Source organism: Drosophila teissieri, chromosome 3R (assembly GCF_016746235.2).
Source record: "Drosophila teissieri strain GT53w chromosome 3R, Prin_Dtei_1.1, whole genome shotgun sequence".
In the NCBI taxonomy this organism is placed as follows: domain Eukaryota; kingdom Metazoa; phylum Arthropoda; class Insecta; order Diptera; family Drosophilidae; genus Drosophila; species Drosophila teissieri.
This window is the reverse complement of record NC_053032.1, coordinates 13,873,679-13,894,947: the sequence shown is the minus strand read 5'-3', so window position 1 is coordinate 13,894,947 and position 21,269 is coordinate 13,873,679. Positions and strand designations below refer to the sequence as shown.

The 21,269-nt window shown below is 41.0% G+C and overlaps 3 protein-coding genes across 3 annotated transcripts; 2 read left to right on the top strand and 1 right to left on the bottom strand.

Moving 5' to 3' along the window:
* LOC122621360 (rRNA 2'-O-methyltransferase fibrillarin 1) lies at positions 1-1,217 on the top strand. Its single transcript, XM_043799198.1, has one exon. The coding sequence runs from the start codon at positions 108-110 to the stop codon at positions 1,149-1,151; it is 1,044 nt and encodes a 347-aa protein (XP_043655133.1). The 5' UTR covers positions 1-107; the 3' UTR covers positions 1,152-1,217.
* A 12,276-nt stretch (positions 1,218-13,493) lies between these two features.
* Positions 13,494-18,016, top strand: LOC122622502. Its single transcript, XM_043800975.1, has 4 exons — positions 13,494-13,595; positions 17,433-17,588; positions 17,646-17,813; positions 17,861-18,016. The coding sequence occupies exons 1-4, from the start codon at positions 13,494-13,496 to the stop codon at positions 18,014-18,016; spliced, it is 582 nt and encodes a 193-aa protein (XP_043656910.1).
* Positions 18,017-18,729: 713 nt separating this feature from the next.
* On the bottom strand, positions 18,730-20,125 carry LOC122621216 (EF-hand calcium-binding domain-containing protein 1). The gene is given in 4 exon segments (XM_043799008.1): positions 18,730-19,331; positions 19,388-19,489; positions 19,669-19,723; positions 19,725-20,125. Coding segments are annotated over 4 exon segments (657 nt in total). The 5' UTR covers positions 20,024-20,125; the 3' UTR covers positions 18,730-19,130.
* Positions 20,126-21,269: the final 1,144 nt, after the last annotated feature.

The following is a 21,269-nucleotide window of genomic DNA, read 5'->3' as shown; positions in this document are numbered from 1 at the left end:
ACAATCTGAACCCGAACCTCAACCCTTGGGATCCACTTCAAATTTTGATCAGACAACCGATGTGGTGATAAATCGGTTTCGAACAACAACTGTATAAAATTGATGCGATGAGTAAGGAACCCAACTCCAAGCGGCGAGCCCGCGAAAATAGGACCCATGGAGGAGGAGCTCCTGGAAAGTCCACCCACCATGAGCCCCCAAAAATTACAGCTAAACATTCCGTCGGTCACACTAAAAAAACTTCCATCAAGAGCCCCAGCCAGAACTCCATAAAACCGTCGAAGAAGCCAGTATCAAAGAGCTCCAGGACCTCGACAAGGGACATCGAATCCGCAGGAGGGGATTCGTCACAAAATACGTGTCAAAGTGAAGGTAAAGATCAAGGTCAAGGCCAAGAGGTCAAGTTGGAGACTCGGATTTTTACTGGCAACTCAGACCGCATTGAACCGCACCGACATTACGGCGTCTATTTATTACGCAACCGCTTCGATGCCATACAATTGCTCACCCGGAATACGAGCTCCAGTACGGACGACTACGGCGAGCAGCGGATCACCTCGGAATTCCGGGGAAAACGCTGTGAATTCCGGGTGTGGTCTCCCTTTCAATCCAAACTGGCAGCTGGAATAATGGGTGGTGCCAGTGATTTGCATTTGCGAATTGGCTCCAAAGTGCTTTACTTGGGAGCCGGATTTGGGCGATCGGTATCCCACATCTCGGATATAGTGGGTGAATCCGGAATGGTGTATGCCGTGGAGCAGGGTCCTTGGGCGGGACGCCAGCTGACAACCCTGGCCAATCGTCGTTCGAATATCGTACCCGTAGTCGAAGACGCTACCATGCCATATAAGTACCGCTTCGAGGTGCCCGCCTGCATTGACATTATCTTCGCAGATCTTCCGCATGCGGATCAGGTTCGATCCCTGATGCTGAACGCCAGACACTTCCTGAACCCTGGTGGTCACTTTGTGGCCTATTTGCATTCGGCCAATAATAACGGTGTGGTGTTTAATAAGGATACCTTTGCCGCCGAGAGGAAACTTTTGAAGGAGCAGCAGTTGGAACCCATCGAAATGGTTCTATTGGAGCCCTTTAAGCCCGGCTACGCCCTTGTTGTGGGCGTGTATACACGTAAGGATGCTGCTTTGTAGTTGTCATTGTATATGTTTCATGTTACTTAAATCAATCATTAATAAATTTACTCTTTCCGTTGTGCAGATACCTCTTTTATAGCTATAACTCAACATCATATAATATCGCCAAGGCTAGGACCCAAATATAGTGGTAAGAAATATGAAATTTCTTAAAAGAAATATATTTCCTATTCAGTGGGTTATATTATCATCCAATATTCTTAAGTAGAATAAGGGTAATTATTTACAAGCCCAGTTGCTTGCTCAGTTGATTTTATTTCCATTGAATAATGATTAACTGTGCGCAGAATTGAATTAATCTGAAATTATTCATGCCTTAGTGCCGAGCGAGAATATATCAGCATTTTAATGAATATAGCTTGCATATAATTAATGAATTAAGTGAAATGCCTCACCCATACAATACCATTTGCACATATGTGAAGAGCACTCGAACGACTAAATCACTCGAATTGGGGTTAATCAAATATTTTTTTCGAATGAATATATAATTGTATTATCGCTCGAATGCTTTTCCAGATTATTTCTGCTATCAATTAGTAGCAGACTTCGAAAAGGTTTATTTTCCAAACCGTGTAATTGGCTTGAAATGGTTTATATGACTGCATATATGACTGAATATTTAAACTGCATTGGTAACTCTAAGCCCACTTCAGTTTAACTATAATTTATTGTTTGCAAATAGTTCACCTACACCGTGGAAACAAAAGTTAAACCGAGTTAACGGATCCTTAAACCTGGCGCAAACTTTACGAATATTTCGCGAATGATTAATGGATGAGCCATGCGCGAAGGATGAAATCCCGCTAATAATTTAATTCAACATTTATCATACATCACGCATTCAGCCCGCATTTAATTAAAGGGAACAGTTTTAATTTAATTAGGGATTACAACTAATAAAACTTTTTCATTTCGCTGACTCGGCTGGATTGGAGCACAAACACCATTTGTTCAAACAAATGCATGGCAAAATCTTAATTAACCTCAGGGTGCAGAGCATAAACCAGCGCACTCCCATTCCACAAAATGTATATATACGAACATGGTATATACATACATACATATATGCCATCTATGTGCGATGTCTATTACGCGAGGGTCTCGAATGAAAGGAGCCAAGCTGAGCAAATAAAACTACGGTTGTGTGTGCGCACATATTCATTTTGTATGTTGCGCACTTTATTCCATCTATCCCAAAGACAAAACCAGTCAGTTAACCAGCACACCCAGACACCCCGGTCTATATCCTTACATACATATATCTATATCTCCGTACACTGCCCCACCACCCCCCTCCCCACTGCGTTCGCCATGTGAAGCGAAAATTTCGCTTCTCGGGAATTACATTAAGCGTTGGGCATAATAAATTATTCCGTATGATATGATTCTGGTACATGATAAGCGTTTGTAATTTTAACTGTCAGTTAAATGAGTAAATGGCACTGAGTGCCGAGTGGGGAATATGATGTTGGGGATTTTTAGGGGGGACTACGAGTACGGCATGGCAACGATTTAGAATACTTCATATTTATCTTTTGTTGGAAACTTGAACATTTGTGTGCGTAAATAAAAGTTGAGCGTCAATATTTGCCAACCTACACACTCTCGCACTCCCATCCGTTGTACGTACACAGATACTCTACCAACACATGCACACATGTGTAATTACAACTCAGCGGTGGGAGGTGGGCGGCGGGCTGTGGGCTGTGGGCGGGGTGACAAGTACGTGACTATAATCATCGCGATTTGGCCATTGCCACCGCCTCATAATCCGCACAAGCGCCACGCCCACCCATGCAACTGACCCAAAACTCCCGCCCATCTCGGGTTTTCCCCTCCTCAAAAAATCCCCTCCGCTATTTGCTTTGAAATTAAAAAAGTTTCGCACTGAGCTCTGTTAGATTTTTCGCTTCTGCTTCTGCCTCTGCCTTGATTTACATGTTAAATAATTTCATGCTGTTCTGGCTGCTCCCCTGCCCCGCCACTTTTAAAATACTGGAAAATATAATTTGTTCATAGTAAAAATGATTAAAAATAAGGTACTTATTATTTTTAATTTTTGTCAAATGTTTCCTTGAATAATGCTTTAAGATCTAAAAATCCATGTACTTACCCCTCACCCCTTCTGCCAAATATATTTGTTAAAAAAGCTTCAAGATCCTAGAGTTATTGTTCTTATCTAAAATCCATCCATATAACATTGAAATTGCGATACAAAAACTATCTATGACATGATGATGCTCCTGTTTTTTTAAATATTTCTTTCAAAATTCCTCCAAAAGGCTTTCCTTTTTTTACGTGCACGCACTTTGCCATCCTGTCACATTGAAAAACTGTTTGAAACGCACAGCACAAAAGTCAAATATGAGCGGGACGGCAGACAGATGGGCGAAAGAGAGGGAAAGCCTGTCAATATGTACGTTGCCATCCCGGATCGTGCATTTGCCGAATCAACAGTTCATTAAATCACGTAGCTTATAAGAAAAAGCAGCCGGACATGTCCATACACCCTAAAATCCATCCTGTACTGGAGGAGACCTAACTATTTATAAAATAATTCCTATTTAACTCAAGTATGTCATAATAGCTTAATACATGTTAAGAATAACTTTAAATATAATCATAATTAAAAATTAATAATCAATAATTACTTAAATTATCGAAAAAAAAATAAATTAGTTTCCTTACACTTTGTGGCAAAAATAAAATACTACAAGTTCGTTTCGTTTTTTTTAAATAGGTGAAAGTTAACCAATTTTGTTTTGCCAAACTTTAGAATGCATTTCAATGCTTATGTCTGCATGCTAATTGAGTGGAAATAATTGTAAGCTATTTATTTAATATGGTGTTGTGGACGATGAAAGCTTTAAACCGATTTGCTGTGCCCTCGAGACGTCCGAGTTCATTAGAATAAAATATGTTTTGAAATCAATTAAGCTTCAATACACGATTCCGCCATTAGAGCAGCAGTTTTTGTATTATTGGAATATTCGCAAATTAATTAGATTCACTTATGTGGTTGGCTCCTGGGCACAGAAAATGGCAGCCAAATAAAACGTGCAACCTAAAATCTGCAACAGAATTTTAGGGAAAGGACCCTCAGCCAAAAGCAAAAATCTGCATTTGAGCTGGGCTAAACGGAAAAAAAGAGGAAACAAATAATAATAAAGTTCAAACTGCAAAATGGCAACTATGGCAAGTGGAAATGCGAATCGCGCGTGGAAATATTATGCCCCAAAGTCACTGAAATGCGATGCACAAAGCGCTGTCGAGGATTTTGTGCCGCTGAAAGCAAATCGCAGAAATCGCCTGGCGTTTTCCGGGGGGGTGGGGCATGGTGGGCGTGACAATGCAAAACAACTTAAAATGTCATATGAAATTTGTAGCGTTGCTGATTGCGCGTGTTAAACAGTCAAAGCGGGGAATTGGAAATGGATGTGGCATCCACCGAAAACCGACTTTTTTCTCTACAGGACGAGCAGCGCGTAAATCCAGTCACGCCCCAAACACACACACACCCGCACACTCACTCCAACTTACAGCCCAACCACACCCACGTCCACACGCCCAAAAAATGGGGCGGAACTAAAAACAAAAAGAAATGCGGCAGCCGCAAGCGAAATGTGCAAAAATAAAAAGCGAATGCGAGAAATCACAAATTCCAGCGAAATCTTTAAATCCCACGGATTTATGCATTTTTACGTTGCATTTTCTTTTCCACGGCCATTGCATGTGGGCTGTCTCTGATCTCCTTGGTGCCCCTTTTTTCCACACTTATGTTTTTTTTCGACTCTGGAAATGCGGGCTAGGACCTGGACTTTCACGGATGGCAGCAGCGCTGGGAGTCGGGGGCGTGGCGTTTATGTGATTTCTATAGTTTGCCAACAGCGCCTCAAGGTGTCACTGCACTGTGCTGCACTCGTATCTCCATCTGTCCCTGCCCCGAACTGGGATGATGTGCTCTAGGGTGGTTTTCCACTCATCAGTTGCTATATCACAGCTTCAAATAAAATATGCATCTACTGAAACAAGGACTATAAATATTGAAAATACCAAACATTTGAAATTTATGAGCGTCTTTCTAAATTTATATGATAGCGCGGAATAACAATTTCTGTTTAAGAATTCTAAAAGTTAATATTTTAAAATATATCTTATAAGAATTTTCTTAAATTACATTGTATATTTTCATTGTAGAGAAGCTTGAGCATCATATTTCACATATTTCTCAACACAGCTTAGTCTCTACAACCTATATAAACTAGTAATGAATTTTTGTTTATCAGACTTAATAGACTTAATTTTGGACAAATATAATCTATATAAATATTAGGCCCACTCTAATGTGCTTTCCCCAACAAACAGGACAGCCATCGATGACGTTACTGCGTTTCGTCCTCTTCCCCGCGGCTCTCCGAAATTGCTGCTGCAGTCTGTCTGTGCTCGCTATCAGGACAACGACAGCAGCAGTAGCAGCAGCAGCAGCAGCAGCAGCAACAGCAGCAGCAGAATTTCCCCCTGCATTTCCCACGTGTTCCCCCGATTTTCCCGAGAGCCAACACTTAACGCCACCGAAAAAATGCACACAATCGATTGGCGCTGCCTCCAATGGCGCCCACAATCACCGACAGCGGCAAAAGCAAAAGCAAAAGCAAAAGCAATAGCAATAGCTGGAGCAGACGCAGAATCGGAATCGGAATCAGAACCAGAATCAGAAGCTATACAGCAGTGAGGCAGTCGGAGCTGCAAACTATCTGGCTCTTTTGTTTTACGATTCCTTTTGCGTCTGATGATCGGCGTCCCTGTCTCCGCTCATGGCCATGGGCATAATCGTGTTACTGTTTGCTGCATTCGATGTTTGTTTGTCTTCGGTGCTTTCCTTGTTTCTCCTGGCACTCCCACTCCCACTCCACTCCACCCACCACACCCACTGGCACCTCAACTATCCTTTGACCTCCCACCACCCTCTTCACAGCGATGCCGCCGCTGCTGCAGCAATCTCTGTGTAATATTTTATTTTCAATGCGCATTTAGTGCACCCGTGGCAGCGTCTAGGGGAGCGGGAATAAATTGTATCTGACAATTGGCAATTGGCCTATCCGACCGTTTGATAGTGTCCCAGCACCGGGCCCTGGCTGAGCCCCCAACTCTTTCGGAATCCCTGTCCTAGTCCTAGTTTCAATCACACCTATAAAAAGTTAGGTAAACTAGGGATCCCGGTTACGATGGTTGCCATTTTAACACTTATGTTGGGAAATATGATTACAAATATTTGTAAGCGTACAGGATTAAGGGGACTTATTAAGTTATTTTTCAACTGGTGTTATGTACACTGTAAAAAACTGAAATAGATTATATCCCGTGCTTACAAATATGTAAAAACGTATTTTTAATGTTTGTAAATGATTATTTAGAACCTTCTTCTCAAATGTTAAATATGAATAAAAAATTTTATAAAATGCATTGTTGTAGCCTTATGAATAAAACATTCTATACATTGTTCCCAGTGCATGTGCTACTTTTTGGGCTTGCCAATAAATCCTTCTGGGGCGTAGTGGGCGTGCCGCCCGGCAGTTTATGCTGAATCACGAATTACATTAGAGAAGAGCGGGCTTTGCCACAGCGGCACACACCCGCAATCGCAGGGCAATTGCCACAGTGCCATCGCCTGCCAATTGGATTATCACACTGGCCGAGGGTCTGCGATGGTCTGCAATTGCATCCGATTTCATTCTGGGGGATTTCCACACACACTAACTGTGGCGCTATTGCTGACAGTTTTCATTTAAAAATTTCGCATGGCCTCAAAAGTGCGTTTGGCATGCCTGGAACTACTCCATCAATGACAAATCCCGGTGCTGGAGGCCAGCGGAAAATCGAAAGTCGCCAGTGCAGTGATAAATGTCAAATCAGCTCTGCCGAGGGTCCTGGCCTCATTCTCGTCCTTCTATCCTCCCAGTCCTCAACTTTATCCACAAACTCATCCTTAAATGCTTTTTAAGCACTCACATGACTGCCGTCGCACTCACGGGCGTTGTGAATGGATCTGGGAAATACGTAAGTACGTAGATACATCAGTACGTACATGGGAACCCAGATGTCCGGAGCGACGCTGGGGCACATTACGGCCAAACAAAAATTTGCCCTGTCAACTAAATGTCAGAAAAATGGTTCGGCAACGAGTTCCGCCTTGGAACATCCCGCTGCATTCCTACACTAAAAGAACCGGCCTTGAAAACCAGCTAGAATTATGTATAGGTAAGAGTATGAGGCAGTCGTTAAACTTGTACTATATTTAAGTACTATACTACCAAAATCCTTTTTATAATTTAAATTAACTATGCTTATGGGGCGTTGTACATAAAAAAAGCAATGATAAAACAGTGTTTTTAATAAATGCTTTTTAGTTTTAATTGTATAACTAATTCTTAGAGAGAAATAATAACAAATAATTTATCGCTCAGTGTGGTAGCCAGCTTGACACTGTCCCTGGCACGCACTCACTTGATCAATCATGCGACGCCATCGATGTTGCTATCCTGGAGGACGAGGATGTGGATTTTGCGGAGGATGCGGTTAAGGATGTGGATGTGAATGAGGATGGCGCTGACAAGTGCGCTGCGTGGTATTTGCATTGATGACAACTACACGTCCGCAAACGATTATGGAGCACCTTTTCCAATCCCCGATTCGGGTTTGAAATGTGGGCAACACTTCGTTTTCCATCGCTGTTGGCCCATCTAGCCATCTAGCCCATCGAAATCCCTTCACCTTTTGGTCTGGGCATATTAATAAACCGCTCCGCCAGACATCGATAATAAATCGATGGCCATTCATCTTGGGAGCGAAATCGGGCGACATTAACCGTCAGTCGAGTGGCGGTGCCCAAAATAATAGCTAAAAATTATGTGTATTAAGCAAATATTGGAAAGCGACAGGCAAATCCAAACAAATGTTAGAGCTTTTAACCGGGATTATCGGCGCGTTATTTATGCATCATCATTTGTCTTCAGCTCAATCCGCGGCGTGGAAGCCGTCTGACCGCAGCATCTGGGTTCCCTTCTTCAATCCCCGGGCAATGGGTAACTCAAGCCACACTTAGGAAACTGCCTGGATCCGTAAGAGTTGAACCGAGGTTTCTAGCTTAAGGTTTTAAAATGCAGCTTATAAGTTTACGAAATTACAATGCTTTTTAAAAGAGGTTTGAAATGTCGCAGAAGCTATTTTCAGAAGGTGAAGGGGATTTAAGATATTAAATAATGGTATCAATTAGCTACATTAAATATATTGAATCATATAAAGGTTTTAAGATCTTAGCAGTATATAAAAAGTGATATTTATTCTTGTTGCCTAGACGAAATGTCCTTGCTTACTACAGCACAGGTGATTAAATTCTAAGACCAACCAATCTGCAGCGTCACTGGTAGTTTTAAATTCAAATGTATTCACTTGGCCGAATCCTCTTATTTGTGTGAGTGTTGCCCCTGCACTTAATTGAAAGTGGATTAGCAGCGTTTTATGCTCGGGCACGTTGCGTTGCCCTGCTCGGCAGACTGTTTTGCTGCTTTTTGTTTTGCGGGTCGAGGGGCTAATCCCACTCGCAAATACATTGAAAATTAATTAAGCCACACGATGAAACCATGTTAACAAGACGCTTAAAACAAAATGTTCTTCCTGGAAAAACAAATGCCAAGCCGCGCCCACATTGGCGTTTATTTTTTGCCCTGTTTTGCGGTTACCTTAGATTACGCATACGCAACGTGGCGCGTGTGAAAAATACTTTGCGAGAAAGTTTTACCAGAGCGAAGAAAAAGAAATGGCTAAGCCGACCGTGCCTCCGCCGCGCCTTTGCCATTACTTTAATGGGTTCACAAAAGCCCTTTTTTCATTAAGGTGAATGCCAGCTAGGACCTTGTGGGGCAAACACTTGGGCTTTCTTTTCGGGCCAACTTTATCAGACACCCAATTAAAAGGGCTTAATAACAATTAGAGCTAATAACACGCTTCAATTGTGCCAGCAAGGCCAGGGGGCAGAAGCACCCACAATCCGCATCCACAACTTCCCACTTTTTTTAGGAGCTGGCTTTGGATTTTTATTGGCATTTCTGTTCGGGGGTATTTTTATTTTTGCGGAATGCCGAATTGCGGTGGCAATTAAAAGGCAAGACCACAGCAATTAGCAAATTGACAACCGGATTTGTTTATGCATTTAGCAGGCTTAGTTCTGCCGCTACTGCTGCTGGCTGCTGGCTGCTGTCACTTAAATAATTGAAATTATTATGGCCATTGTTTCGGGCTCTGTAATCTGTAAGCCAAGTCGAAAGAGAGTGGGCCAACTCAAACAGAGAGCACGAACGAATCTCTGAGATTTGATAAATTAGTTGTGGAACTAAAAAAGTTTTCCCTATTTTCGTTGAGCATTGCATTGGCTTGCATTTCTGTGAGCGGCTTATCCCCAGCCTGCTGATGGGCGGAAACTTTTTCCTCGGCATCCCTGGCTAAATGCAAAATCCAATTTTTCGAATGAAAAGTCAAACAGGAATTTAACTTTTGATCCGTTTTTGGCAAGAGCCGGCAATCAGTGGAGGAGGAAACTGGGCGCAGCTCTTTTCCAATTTTTCGTTCAACAGCTAATAATTTTACGACCCCCAAATCTATATGTATGCCGACGACCTAAAATCAGCAATGAATCGATAGCAATTTCAATTTAACGCCCATTCTCGGCAACTAATTTGCAATCATGAGAGTTTTTGTTAATTTTAATTTGATTATAGCATATTACGCATTCGCCACCTAAGCCCGTTGCCATTTCCATTACCACAGCCATTTCGGAATTCAGAGCTGTCAGTTTTGATGGCTTGGCAAAATCATTATCATTGGAAGCACATAAAAATAATATTTGTCGATTTGTGTTTGCATTTTATGCAAGCGCACTGTCCTCGCGCACGCCCATTGTTTTCGCATTTTATTTGCTTTGGTCCTGCGAAAATATTCCAAATTCAAATCTAATTAACATTTGGCGCAAAAATGTTTATAATGGCAGCGGACGGACATCGCGGGGTGGATGATTTGAATTTTAATGAGCTGCGATTGGCATTAATTGTCGACGGCCTAATGACAGACGGACGCAAATTATTTACACTGCGTGTAATTTAATAAAAACCATCGAAATCATTCAGAATCACACTGGAATATCTCTGGACACGCCTCGCTGGCAATGCGAGTAGCTCGATTTAAATCGAGTTCGATTATTGACAAAGCCGTTGTAGATCTCGTATCGCTTTCAGCCCATAAGTGACAATGCAACAAGCGGAGCAGCAAGAGCGCAACAATGCCCAGCATGCACACAATATATCACGCATACGCACCCGTGCCGTCGCTCAGACACATCCACACTGGCTCACTCACACACACACACTCACACTCACACAGTGGGAGATGGAAACTTAGGAGCATATGGATGTGCCGTTGCAAACACATGCTCAATTGAATTGAAATTGAATTTGCAATTCTATGCGCTGCAGCTAACGCCATTTTCTTTGCCGTGCGGGAAGCCCCATCACGGTTGCCATCTCCCTCACACACCCCCACATATCACCTACTCACTCACTCTCCTTGTAGTGTTTTTATTTTATTTACCCTGGGGAGGAGAGTCGCCTGACATGGTTATGAACTTGGTCGGCAGAAAGTTATGCCCTCCTGCCACAGTATTTGACGCCACACAAAACGCCACACAAAACAGCTTAGTTCAGCTGACTAAAGCTATGGCGAAGAATATTACTTCCATATTAGTTTGGTAAGGTAATAGAAAAATTGTATTTTAATCTGATTAGCAGCTAATTTCCATATTCTAACACAATAGTTTTGCTTATTTCAATTTAATAATAAATAGTAATGACCTAATACTTATGCCACCAAACCCTGTAACACGTTTTTAACTGCTCTAAGCAGTTGTTTAATTCGGAAGTTCTGTGGGTCTTCTTAATAAATAAATATTTTAAATAAATTTGTTTCTTTAAAATACAAATTATTTCCCTTCGTTTCAGGATAGAGCATCTGCTTATTCCCAGTTATCATCACGATTTGTAGCCTGCATTTTTTTTGCAGATTTCCTTGCCGGGCACTTGGCAGCTTTCCGTTCGCCTCTGTGCCATTCGATTTGCTTTGGTCCTGCCGTTCTGCCGTTCTGCCACTTTTCCACTCTCTGGCTCTTCTAGTCGGTACTCCTCATGCGTATTTGTGTGTTTGCTTTCGCTTTTTGCCGTATTTGCATTTCGTTATTGAGACTGAGACAAAGCGTCGAAAAAAAGTGGCGAGCATCCTGCTCCTGCCCTTCTGCTGCATGCAATCATCAATGAGATTTTGCATTTTACACTTTTCACTCTGGTTACTCTTTTGCTGCTGATGATTCCCTTTGCATTCGGTGCAGCCCTTTGTTTGATTTTGCCAGCTGTAGCTCCAGCTCCTTTGGAATCCTTCAGCCGGGCTGAGTGCCTCTTGAGCCGCTCTGTGCTGCTCCGCATAATTGTTGCCCTCACTTGGGAGCCAGGGATTCCCTTATCCTTGTATGATTTTGATTGATAAGACCCGGCATGTGATTTATTGATTAGATGTCAAAGCGATTGCCAGGCAATAAAAACCTTTGCCGACGGTCAAAGTAATTAAAATGTAAATGTGACAAACATCTTTCTGCATTGCCCTGGAACATTTAAGAATAATGTATACCACTGGAAAAAATATAAATAAGTAGACAGAAATGAGTTGATGTCCAGCTGACCACTTCCATTGCAATTTTGTTAAAAACTTACACAATAGCAATTTTAGGCGGTAATAATATCAGTTAAGTAATATCGAATTGTATTTCCCCCTAAAAGGAAACACTATAATTTCATTAATAATTAGGAACATGATTTTTGTAATTTATATCTAAAGTGCCCTTTTAGGAAGTTTTTGTGGAACCTTAAACCGAGACCTTTTGACCCCAGCACTTAAACAGTTGGCTGGCTTTTGAAAGGTATTGTTTATGATTTCGAGGACGAAAAACCCGAGTTTGAAATGGGCTTTTTTACAGTGCTCCCGGTGGCTTTCATTCCAGTTGCATTATGGCTCCCCACTCGACATTCGGTACTCGGCAAAATGATTTGTATGTCAGCCGGAGCAGGAGGACCGAAATGGGGGGCACATGTTTGGCATGCCAAGCGCCACAAAGTATGCCGCACTTTTGCTTTGTTTTGTTTGACTATTGAGGTAAGTGTGTTGTTGCTTTCTTCTCGCCGTTATGGCTGTGCTTTTGGCAAATGCAAATGGTTTTTTGCAAGGACAAGTAGACCAGCAACCAAAAAAAAAAAAGAAGTGAAATCATCTGGGAACTGAGGAGGGAGCGCTTAGAACAGGGAACAAGAGCAAATTGCATGTAGCGAAACTTTTCCTCATTACGCAGGCGAAAGAAAAACAACGTGCCCATGACGCTCTCATTTTCCCTTCGGACAAGTGGCGTATTAAATATTTAAGATGCCACCGGAGTTTTGGGTGGCATGCATCCCTAGGAGGGATTACTACCCATTTCCGGACAGGTGGCGTCGCCTATAGATTCCCAAAGATCGTGAAAAACCATCAAAGAGCGCACCCATTTCCGTATGCAAATTATCTAGCTGAGTGGCATCAAGTTTTTGCGGACCAAGGCCGAATGGAAGGCAACCGCTCGTGGTTTTCCCATCCCGGTTTCACTCCATTCCCCTTCCCATTTTTGTGCCCCCCCCGCAAATTTTTCCGCAAATTCGCAAAGGCTTCTGCCCAAAGTTTTTTACGTGCGCCGTCATAGTTTGTCAGCTACTTTCGTTGGCGGTTTATGCAGCTGCATAAATGTTACTTCTACTTACGTAAATTACAAAATAAAGTTATTACGAAAAGTAATTTAAGTTAAAAATTTTCGTGTGCCTTCGCTAATGTGCAGCCAACTGGCAACTGGTAACTGCAGGCACCAAAGGTGGGCTGTAAAATCAGTTACCAACTTGCGCGCTTTTTTCTCCCAGCGGGCTTAATTGTAACTTAAAGCCGTTTGCAAAATTCGCTTGAGCAAAAGTTGGCATTGCTGAAACAAAAAACAAAAAAAAAAAGCCAAACAGGACTGGGTAAATCAATTTGCATTAAACATTCAAAGGCAACAGCGAAAAAATGCAGAGCGTGCAACAAAAAGGAGGCAGAAACACTCATAAAGAATGCAAACGGAGGTTAAAACCGTAGCACAAACTTTTAGTTTGGCTTTGATTGAGTGAACGTGGCCAAAAGAGCGGGCGGAAAATCCCAACCAGCTGGCCACGCTTAATCAATGGCCCAATGGTCAAATGGGTCCACAAAAACAGGAACAACACGATCGCCTACTACCTGCAATCGCAATCATGGACACATTCAGTTGCTCGACAACAGGACAACAAAACCGTAAGCAATTGCCAGTCGCATAATGTCCTGGACATCATTTTTGTTGTTCTTGTTGTTGTTGTTGTTGCCGCTGGTTCAACGCTGCTGTTGCTGTTGTAGTTGGCTCGGAAAATCAAGTTGAAAGTTCCTGGCAACTTGAGGTGCAAGTGTCGTGTTTTTGTCAACGGGCCAACAGCAGCAATTTCCGTTTCCTGTTCGCCGCTGATGGAAAAACGAGGCAACGAGTCAACGAGTATAAAAGTTTAGATTACAAATTCACATACGTAACTGCAGCCGTACAGTGGTCAGCAGTTGATTTACCGCTCTGTTACTGTTGTTGCCCTACACTCAGCGAACGGGGTGTAGTTGAAATTCAACTAAATAAAATAGACTTTATTACGAATTACGTTGCAAACTATTACATTACAATTTCAAGTTGTGAAGCAAACATTGCGAAAAAAGGCAGAACATTTCTAAATTTCATTACAAGAGTAGAAAAATGTATAAATACGATTACAAATGCAGAGAACTTAAGCTATATAGCTATCAAGATTATTTCTTTAATTTAAGATATTACAAGTCCTAAGCTGGATATAGAATCCTTAGATCAGTAATCCTACTTTTGGCCTTTTTGATTTGCTGTAGAATTCGTTCACTTTATGCAATATGTACGGTGTAGCTTTCCTTTATCCATGTTTCGTCTACCGTGTTTTCTTTTTTGGCCTGACTTGTGTTGGCTCGGTTTGGCTGGGTTTTCGTAGCTGGGCGCATGTTTTGTGGTCAACTCGGGGCAATGGCAATGCAATTGGGGCTGCCGGGCTTCAGTTGCTCCTGATACTCCTGATGCTCCTCCAGCTGCTCCTCCAGCTGCTCCTGCCGCTGTACTTTTTGCATTGCCACTCATGCGTGCCACGTGCTATGCTTTGATGTGGTGTTCCATGCCTCCGCCGCCTTCATGCCTTCATTTCTCCCCAGATTCCAGCTCCTAAATAAACTTGGAATAATAAGAGGCAAAAAAAAGGGAGAAGGAAACGAATTGCCACACAAGCTCGCCTCAAATGTTACTTCTGCATTTGAGCAAATTGGACTCGGCGAAAGCCACACGGAGACACGAAACTTTGTAAATATTTTATGCATAAACACATACCACCTGGAAATGGCTTTCGACACAGCATCAAATAATATTTACTTGGCCAACACACACAAGCACACATTCGCTCAGAGGGCTGCTCGGTTCATTAGGCCCAGAGAGCAAGTTGGGCCACAAAACCTGCAGATCAAGTCCGGATTGCGGCAGCTCAATGAATTTACCAACGATTGGACATCCCACAAAAAATAGAGACGAATTTGGGCAACTCTGAGGTTGGAGTCCAAAAAGGATGTGGATCTGGATCAGCTGTCGCGGCAAAAGCGGTACATAAATAAAGCAGCCTAATCAACACAGCCATTGGCAGCATTATTGTCACGTATTATTTTACATTTGTCTTCGTTTGGCTTCCTTATCCCTGGTGCTTTTTTTATTCGTGGACTTTTTCCATTCTTCTGCCATTGTCCTTTTCTGGCAAGTGCATCCATAAATTGTGAGCTCTGTTTGGGCATCCTTTTTATTTATTTACTCCGTGTAAGTGGAGTTCACTTTGCAATGCAATGCGCTGAGTGCAAGCTTCTCGCTGTCCCTTTCCCTTAAATTCCCTTGCTTCGTCTCGGTCTGCGATGCTTTTTGGCATCATCTCCTCCATCAGGAGTGCATTTTTTTCGGCTATTTTTTCCTTTGATCGATATATTCTTGCACCTGAGTGTCGCGAATTCTTGTTTAAATTTGTTTAAACGACTTAGATGTTATGAAAGTTTGCGCAATATGAATAAGCGATTCTTGTATGAAACGCTTTTGATAAGATATTACACCATGTTTATACAAAATATTTTACATTGCATTTAAAATATAAAGTCAAATGTACAAATTCAAATTCTGTATGAACGCTGCGATCTCACGAACTATAAGGCACGCCCTTCCGCTGGCTAACTAACGGGTATGTAATAGTCGAGGGAATCGAATATTGCGTCTATCTTCTTTAAGACAAGGGTAGGTAAAGAGCAGTTAATGTATTTCATGAAGAAATGTTTTGGCAGGCCTATTACCTTCAAGGAACGGTCCTATTTCACATTTCGTGGCTTTTGTGCTGTCTTATGCTAATTTTGGACTTTACTTCGTTTCTCGCTGCCAGCTTAATCATGCATGTTTACACGCAAGTTCGAGTGGCAAACTCAAACACCCAGGGTTAACAACAACAAAGTAAATGGATTGCAAGGATGAAGGAAGGTGGCCGCGCCCCCAATGTTATTTGCATAGCCAGGGGCGTGGCAGGGCATTCGGTTCCCATTTCATGCTGTTAATCAACATGCGCCAGCCTAAAGTCAAACATTTAACTAAATTAAGTTTGTTGGGTAAGAATTTTTGCATAAATAATTACAAATCCAAGAGGCTTAGATGAATAAGATCGCAAAAGGGTTGAAGCCAAAGCCAAATTATTCTAATTCCAAAGATAAATCATTATTAAAGAATAATAAAGAATAAACCACGGCCTCATCACAATTTAACTATTTCGTTTTCGGTTAATTTGAACCATTTATAGAAATTATTTTTTACTTAGACTGCGGGATAAGTCCATACACAAAATGCTTTTTTTTAATTACAATTTAAATTTCTATTAACGGTTTTTTTTATTATATTTTCAGATATTTTAGATTACTACCTAAATGAGACTTTTATCAAGAGTATTCCATCAAGTCCGTCGTGCTATTAGACTCTTGTTTGTTTACTTTTCTGTTTCATGTTTCACTGACTCGTTACTTGTTTTAAATTACCTTCCGTCTGTTATGCAAATGTGCCCACTTTTCCAGCCATTAGGCTTTGCCTTCTGAAGGATTCAAAAGTCATTCATGACTGACAAACACAGCATCTTTTTTCAGAGTTTTTAATTAATCCAAAAAAAATATTCTTTGGATGTCTTTGACTTTAGCATTTTGCTACATTTCTTTTTAATATTAAAGTACTGAAGAATATTCAACGAACCAAATAATCCAACTCCTATATTGTACAAAGCTATCAAGATTCGCTAATAGGCAATTTTTCTAATTACTCCAGTGGTTACGCTACCAATGACACAAACACTATCAAAAACGTATATTAAGCCTATATAAAACTAAAACACCTCTTAACGAGAAAGAATCTAGTGACGAACGCACATTCAACCAACAAAAATTACTCATATAAGCTATTGTGAGGAAAAATAATTTCACAATTGAATAAACACTAGATTCTAAACACATAGCCTACAAAAATTTCCACTACATTTATTTGCCTGCACTGAATGCAGAATGAGTCAATTTAAGAATGTTTTTATTTAGTAACCCATCAGCACAAATTTTTAAAAACACTTTATAAATTGATTTTTATTTATATTATTTGAAGTTCGCATTTCTTTAAGTTATTGCGCTGCCATTCGATTGGTGTAAGGAACAAAAAAACCAGAGCAGATTTTCATTCGTTTGCCATTTAAGTTATATAAAAGGCTTTGGCTGAATATTATTATTGCCCATTATATCTAATACATATAATTTTGTCTTGCTTAATTAAACTCACCAAATATCATTATGTACCACTTTTAAACCCATTTTAAATTTAATGAGTTTATAAAAATTGTGTCTGGGTCAAAGACCATGTCGAACTAAAATTGTATTCATTTCGACTCGAGCTAATTAGCAGTCACAATGTGCTGGTCACCAACAGGAATCTTTTCTTTTTTTCTGTATTGATTTGATACCGTTGTCTGACTTTATTTATTTTTTCATTTTAAGGCTTACTCAGCTTTTGAGTTCACAAATATTAAATGCATTTCCCATGACGAAACATTTGCTACATTCGAGTACTATTTTCTGAAGGCCATTAATCGAACGTATAAGTACTTCTCCTTTAAAGTAAAATTACATCAGTTGCCAGTTAGAAAAGTTAAAGTATGCGGTGAATTTAACGGATCGCCTAGTTTAACTTACTAACAATCAAATTTGCAGGTTAATTTCGCACTATACCAACGGCTAAATGGATACAAACCATTCCTATACAATGTTACGATCGATGGATGCAAATACATGGCAAACCGGAAAACAAATCCAGTGGTCACATTCTTTTATAGCCTTTTTGGTCCCTATTCCAACATTAATCATTCGTGTCCCTATAACGTAGGTATCTATCGAGTATTTTTACCCGTTTTAACCCTATTTTTTAGCACGACTTAATTGTGGAAAAAGTTCCTTGTTCCTATATTGAAGCTCAATTCACGAATACATTGCCATTTCCAAAATCTTCGTACGCATTTTTTAGTGACTGGTACGCCGAGGGAATAAAGCGAGCAAGAGTTGAAGTTTATGGTAAATTATCATAAAATATTAATGAACAAATAAAAATGATGATTGCGAAAATTTCGCTCACAATTATATATGAAATTATGTAAAGTTATGTAAGTAGTTTGAGAGAAAGGCGAATTATTATCAAGTCTATGCACTTTAGTATTTCGTAATACCATTGGTTGTAACCATAAAGATAAATTGAACATTAATTAAAAGTATTCATGTATTTATTAATGGACCTGGAGTAACCGACTGTTGCTTGATGGTACTCAAAATTTGAGTTTTAATAGTGCTCCCAATTTCCAATGGCCATAATTAGAGCAACCGGCCAAGGGGAAAACTTCAAGGGCCTGCAGTGGCTGCAGTTAGAAGCCTGGATTGGAGAATGTCCCGACAATGTAGAACACTATCCATCAAATGTCAATTGTATGCCAACTGCCAACAAATCAAGCTGTCATGAGGCAGTGGCAAAGGCAGTCGTCGAGCCAGTGGAGCATTCAACCAGAGCAAAGTATTTCTGGAGCTGCGCTCCGTATTTAAAATTATGCCACTAAAGCGGGCTACACTAGAAACAAATTCAAAACAATATCACAAAAGAATACCTTTCTATTATCATTTAATTAATTAATTTAAGTAATTTCAATCTGTGAACTAGAATTAAAATTTTGTTTTTTTTATAACATACTGCTTAACTGGATCGTTCTTCAAATCGAATGGAAATGATATATTTTTTAATTTTTATGCGGTTTAAATGGATAAGGCATTCAAATAAAAATATATAAAATGAGTTGTATGCTGTGAACTGAAAGTATTCACCAATAATGGCTATTCTATTTAAATGATAGTTATGTCAAGTTTTCTATCGTCGTCTTTCATATTTTTCCCCCGTGTGGTCGAGAGACAGCTGGTGTCCCCTATATATGCTCCATCCATCTATCCATCTATCCAGCGTCTCGTTGCAGCTGTCAGCGCTCTATTCTGCAGTTCATCATCATTGTCATTGACATTTTCGAGTGGCTACAATGGCTGAACAGAGAAAAACGCGGTGGCGGGGCGCACTGATTTGCATTGCTTTCGATTTATTTGTGCCTGAAAGATTTATGTGACTGGCGGAGTTCTGGCAAACTGCCACATACCCTGCCTCCATACCTATAACGTGCTCATTTCGGGTATGTGAGAGTATATGGCAGTGCAGTACGCCACCACCAGACGCGTCTCGTCCGAGGGAAAGATGGGACCCAGAAACTCCAGCAGACTCGGCTGCTGCAACACGATCGATCTGTACTCCTCAAATGAGATGTAGCCATCCTGGTCTTCATCGAATTTGAGGATTAGAAAATCGACCATGTCCTAGATGGGCAAAATAAACTTGAATGTGGACTTGAAGTTGGTCAATTTCAGCTCACCAGTCGCATCTCGAGTACCTCGTCGTCGTCCCCTACGAAAAACCTCTCGACCGAAGCTGAAATGATCTCTCTATTAATGCCCATTCCATTTTTGTCGTAAACCTAGTTTAAATTAAAAAAAAAGAAATAATTAAGCAAAAATTACATATCTTAAGGTTAAGATATCCGATAGTAATTTTAGAAATACTCGTAAATGGTATAACACACACTATAACAATATAAGGTAAATTATTGAGTTGTCTAGATAAAAGTGTAAAATTTAGGGTATACATAGCCCTTACCATGTATGCAAACTCCATTTTGCGCTCCATGTCGCCGGACATTAGGATGGTCATGGTTGACGAATTCCATGGGCGTCACGTGTTTCCTGCCTCCCGCGATCAGGGTAACGATGCGATCCACCACGTCCATGTCGTATAGCTGCTGGAACCCGATCACGATGTTGGCGAACTGGCTGGAAGTTATTCGGCGAGCTGCGGGTCCATTCTGGAGGCTATACTTGTAATAGATCAGCAGGATGCATGTCACCTCCGAGTCGTTGAAGGGCACCAATCGGGCGATTTGGGGAACCAGTCCGCCATATACGGACTGAAACCGCTGGTTGAAACGGTCGTTCATGGTGAGGTCCAACTTCATCTTTGCTGGTATTCATAAAAAACACAGGGAAGCAACACAGGAAATCAACATTAAGTAAATAGAAACAATGAACTGGTACTAGGTGAAGTGAAAAGCATTAAATGTGTGATAAAATAGTTTTCTCATCCTAAAAATGTTATCTTGAAACATTGCAGAGGGCAATCAGTATATTCCTTCGGAGCAACGAATTGAAATGTATCTTGGCTGACAACAGATTTTAGAAGAAGACTCGCCAATGACCCATTTAAATTTTGGCCATCAGGAAATCGATGCCATTACGCTCTGGCATTTAGGGCAGTCACCGGAAGTGAAATGGCTTGGGGCGCGAATTTATTTAAAGAAAATCAAAGAGCAGAAAAGTGAGAGTGGTCGTGTAGGAGGACACTTTTCCAGGCAGGCAGACACATACATCAAACTGCCAGACAGACAGACGACGGTGTCCCGCAACATGCATATCAGTCAATTTATCTCCAATTGTGTGTGCGTGTAAAAAAAATTACGCAATTTATACGGGGGTCCATGCGGTGTATAGTGTGTATGTGTGTCCTGCGGACCCATTGAACTTTCCGAGGAAAATCTACATATTGATAAATGACCCCAGCAACCAGCGAGGCAGAAAAATCGATGGACGAGACCCACTTGACATTTAAAGCGCCGTGGCAAATTTATGCGAATTTATATTGCCTTCGGCTGGCCCTGTCTTTGATTTCATTTAATCAGATGTCGATAATTACACGTACCAATCCGAAAACTGGGTCACATTACTGGTGGGCATGGATTTAACAAACTTAAAGTAAACTTTATTATGCACAAGCGACAGATGGAATGACCGACTGCTCGCACAACTGACTGTGTCGGGGAAAAACTTCATCAAAATGCTGAATTCGCGTCGCGGGCAAGTGGAAAATGGTGGAAAATCGTCGAACGACAGCGGTAGCAAAGTGTAAAATAATTACTCGGCTTTTTCTGCATTACTTGCCCGCTTTTTGACGCACTGTTTCGAGTAATTAATTGAATAAGCGCCTTGGCCCGCAATTGTATTAAATTGCCCGCTGCATTCCCACTGATTGACTTTCTGTCTCTGCGCCAATAATTATTCAAAGTGGCTTCGCACGCAGATCCTGCTGGGAGAGCCTTGCAACACAGTTCAAGGTCCTGGTCCGATTGATTATTTCACTTAAATTTGTCACCGTGTTCACTGAAAAAAATCGTACAAATATAACTAAATGTTTTTTCAATCGATAAA

Excerpts from the sequence above, each read along its gene's own strand:
- LOC122621360 (XM_043799198.1), top strand. The coding sequence starts at position 108 with ATGAGTAAGGAACCCAACTCCAAGCGGCGAGCCCGCGAAAATAGGACC.
- LOC122622502 (XM_043800975.1), top strand. The coding sequence starts at position 13,494 with ATGGTCAAATGGGTCCACAAAAACAGGAACAACACGATCGCCTACTAC. Across the intron at positions 17,589-17,645 it reads TGCCAGTTAGAAAAGTTAAA|GTTAATTTCGCACTATACCA; the intron begins GTATGCGGTGAA and ends TCAAATTTGCAG. Across the intron at positions 17,814-17,860 it reads ATCATTCGTGTCCCTATAAC|CACGACTTAATTGTGGAAAA; the intron begins GTAGGTATCTAT and ends CCTATTTTTTAG.